Source organism: Mesoplodon densirostris, chromosome 19 (genome assembly GCF_025265405.1).
Source record: "Mesoplodon densirostris isolate mMesDen1 chromosome 19, mMesDen1 primary haplotype, whole genome shotgun sequence".
NCBI classification, from domain to species: Eukaryota; Metazoa; Chordata; class Mammalia; order Artiodactyla; family Ziphiidae; genus Mesoplodon; species Mesoplodon densirostris.
In genome coordinates, this window is record NC_082679.1 from 6341699 (window position 1) to 6344936 (window position 3238).

At 50.1% G+C, this 3238-nt stretch overlaps 1 protein-coding gene across 2 annotated transcripts; it reads left to right on the forward strand.

Annotated features, from left to right (window-relative positions):
- The first annotated feature begins 339 nt into the window (after positions 1-339).
- Positions 340-2285, forward strand: LOC132479868 (kallikrein-4-like). Of its 2 annotated transcripts, XM_060083523.1 has the most exons (4): positions 340-386; positions 898-1060; positions 1148-1284; positions 1911-2285. In XM_060083523.1, the coding sequence occupies exons 1-4, from the start codon at positions 354-356 to the stop codon at positions 2061-2063; spliced, it is 486 nt and encodes a 161-aa protein (XP_059939506.1). In that variant the 5' UTR covers positions 340-353; the 3' UTR covers positions 2064-2285. The 2 variants fall into 2 exon arrangements, with proteins under 2 accessions (XP_059939506.1, XP_059939507.1); XM_060083524.1 differs by lacking the exon at positions 340-386 and having other exon boundaries at positions 521-1060.
- Positions 2286-3238: the final 953 nt, after the last annotated feature.

Here is a 3238-nt window from a genome sequence, read left to right on the forward strand (position 1 = left end):
AGCCCATCCCCCTGACCTCGGAAGCCCTGATCTAGCTCCTGCACCGTGGCCACGCCCCTGGTCTTTGGCCACGCCCCCGAAAGCCGTGACCACGCCCCCAGGAGTAAGTGTCCAGCCTTCTGAGCCTTTTCCCCAGGCCTGACCACGCCCCTGCACCGAGCCCCGCCCCCAGAAGCCCCCGTTCCCCTCTGAGCCCGTCCCCCTACCCTGAATCTGCCCTCAGGATCCCTCGCCTGGGGTGGAGGCAGCCACATCATAAACGGCGAGGACTGCCACCCGCACTCGCAGCCTTGGCAGGCGGCACTGTTCTTGGAAAAGGAATTTCTCTGCGGGGGCGTCCTGGTGCATCCTCAATGGGTGCTGTCAGCCGCACACTGTTTCCAGAAGTGAGTGCAGGGTGGGGCGGGGACGGGGGCGGGGCCTGGGTCCTAGGGAGGACCCGGATGTATGGTGAGCTGAGGGGAAGCGCTTCATAGGTTCAATCTCTGGGTACTAAAAGTGAAAACCAGTGTGGAGGAAGGTTCTGCGAGGGAGGCGGGAGCTATGTGTTGCTTTGGAAGGACTCCAGAGTCCTGGGTTGAAATCCCAGCTCAACTGCTGAGTTACTAGTGACTTAAAGCAAGTTCTTGACCCTGGATTATTGATTGTGCCTTAGGTTGGGTAGCTCTTAGCGCAGTGCTTAGCAAGGAAGACGGGGCTAGGGTAAGGGGCTGGAGATGGGGCTGTGGTTGAAGGCAAGAATGGAGATAACGGTGTAGTAGCCACAGAGCTCTTCTGTCCCCACGCCACCCCCACCCTGTGGCCCTCAGTTCCTATACCATCGGGCTGGGCCTGCACAGTCTTGAGGACGACCATGAACCAGGCTGTAAGATGATGGAGGCTCACCTCTCCATCCAGCACCCAGAGTACCACAGAGCATCTTTTGCCAACGACCTCATGCTCATCAAGTTGGAAGAATTGGTGCCCCAGTCTGACACCATCCAGAGCATCAGCATCGCCTCACAGTGCCCGACCGCTCGGGATTCTTGCCTCATTTCCGGCTGGGGTCGGCTAGCGAATGGTGAGCTCGGGAGTGTGGGTGTGTCCGGCCTCTCTGAGGGGTTTCTCTGCCCAGCCAGAGAGGCTAACCCGATGCTCTGCGTCCCAGGCGGACTGCCCAGAGTGCTCCAATGCGTGAATATCTCAGTGGTGTCGGAAGAGATCTGCAGTGAACTCTATGCCCCGGTGTACCACCCCAGCATGTTCTGCGCTGGTGGAGGCCAGGACCAAAAGAACTCCTGCCATGTGAGAGACGGGAGAAGGGAAGAGGGGAGAAGATCCAGGGAGAGGTGGAGAAGGGAGGGGACAGGGAACCGTGGTGAGAAACAGAGATATGGGAAGATAGTGTGACAAACGGGGAGAGAGGCTGAAAGAGAGAAATCGACACGGGAATAAAGAGAAGCAAAGAAAGACAGAAACAGAAATAGAGAAAGACAGATTCAGTAAGGCAGAAACACACATGCACACACGCACACCCAGAGAGAAACAGATACACAGACGCATAGAGATGAAATGCCAAGTGAAATAGGAAAAAAAAACAAAAATAGAATATACAAAGAGATGCAGAGAGGCACAGAGACTCCAGGAGTCGTTGAGACAGAGAAATAAGCTACAGGGGGAGAAAAAGAAGGAGGGACACAAACAGAGACAGAACAGTAACAAACCCAAGAGAATCTACCAGCTGTTAGGATGTAGGGGAGCAGAATTGGTGCGGTCAGGGCTCTAGAATGGAACGTTTAAGGAATATGTTGCTATCTTTTTTTTTTTCCTCCTCTCCTGCATTGCTTCTCCTCATTTGGTTCCTTTCTGATCTCACATCTATCTCCATCTCTCTGTGTTTTGGATTCTCATTCTCTGTCTCTCCACAACAGGGTGACTCTGGGGGCCCCCTGGTCTGCAACGGGTCCCTGCAGGGCCTTGTGTCCTTTGGACAATCCCCGTGTGGCCAGCCCAACGTGCCAGGCGTCTACACCAACCTCTGCAAGTTCACAGACTGGATACAGAAAACCATCCAGGCCAGTTAAATCCAGGGACTGGGACCCATGAAATTGAACCCCCAAATATAAGCTGCTGAAGAGATTCAGGAATCTGGGTTCCCAGTGCCTTCCTCTTTCAGACCCAGGAGTCTAGACCCCCTCCCCCATCCCCATTAGTCCAGTCCTGCTAAGAGTATCTTCCTGTACACAGTGCCCCCTGGTGGCACAATGTTGACCCCGCCTTACCATTGGTAGAGAAAGTTGGGTTTTCACCGTCATTTGTCCCTTCCTCTAAGCCTAGAAATAAAGCCTAAGAGAAGCACGGGCTCGGCTCAGACTCTCCTCCTTACTTCCCTTCCCATCCAAGGGATTCCAGCAAATAGCTTTCCTTCCTTGTGCCTCAGTTTCCCCATCCGGGAAATGGGAGCCTTGACCAGGAGCGCCACAGGATCCCCAAGGAACGAGACATAGCTGGAAGGTTAAGAGAACTGATTCTGTGGATGTTGTCCAATTTCTGAAAAGTCAAATCAGCAAACGGCAAATTAATGGGATTTACTTATTTAGTTTATGTAGCTTTCACTGACTTATTTTGGTTTGGTCTTCTTAAATGCATTTTAAGAATTCTTGATTTGTAGCTGCCTCAGGACCCTCCTGCTGTAGCTGGAGACTGGTGGGAAGAATCTGGGGGGGCGGTGGGGAAGGGGGGTTCTGAGGACAGAGAGAGGGGAGACCGGGGACCCAAGAATATAAGGAATTGTTATTATACCATAATAATTATTATACTAAATAGAATATACTGATGAGAATTTATATCCATAAATATATTCATAAATATACTGCGAATCTATTCTTAAGGAAATATTTAAATTTTTATGTATCTCTTAATGTATCCTCAAATATATAAAGAGTGAAATAACTAAAAGTAAAGTAGACAAATCCCCACTCATAAAAGAGGATTTGGGGGATTCCCTGACGGTCTAGTGGTTAGGACTTGGTGCTTTCACTGCCAAGGGAGCAAGTTTGATGCCTGGTTGGGGAACTAAGATCCCGCAAGTGGCGAGATGTGGTCAAAAATTTTTTTTTAATTAAAAAATGTTAAAAAGAGGATTTTAAGGTGACTCAAAAAAATAATAGAACAAACAAGATAAAAATGGATAAGGACATAGATGATTTGAACAATATGATTAACAAACTTTACTTAATGGTCATATATAGAACATTGC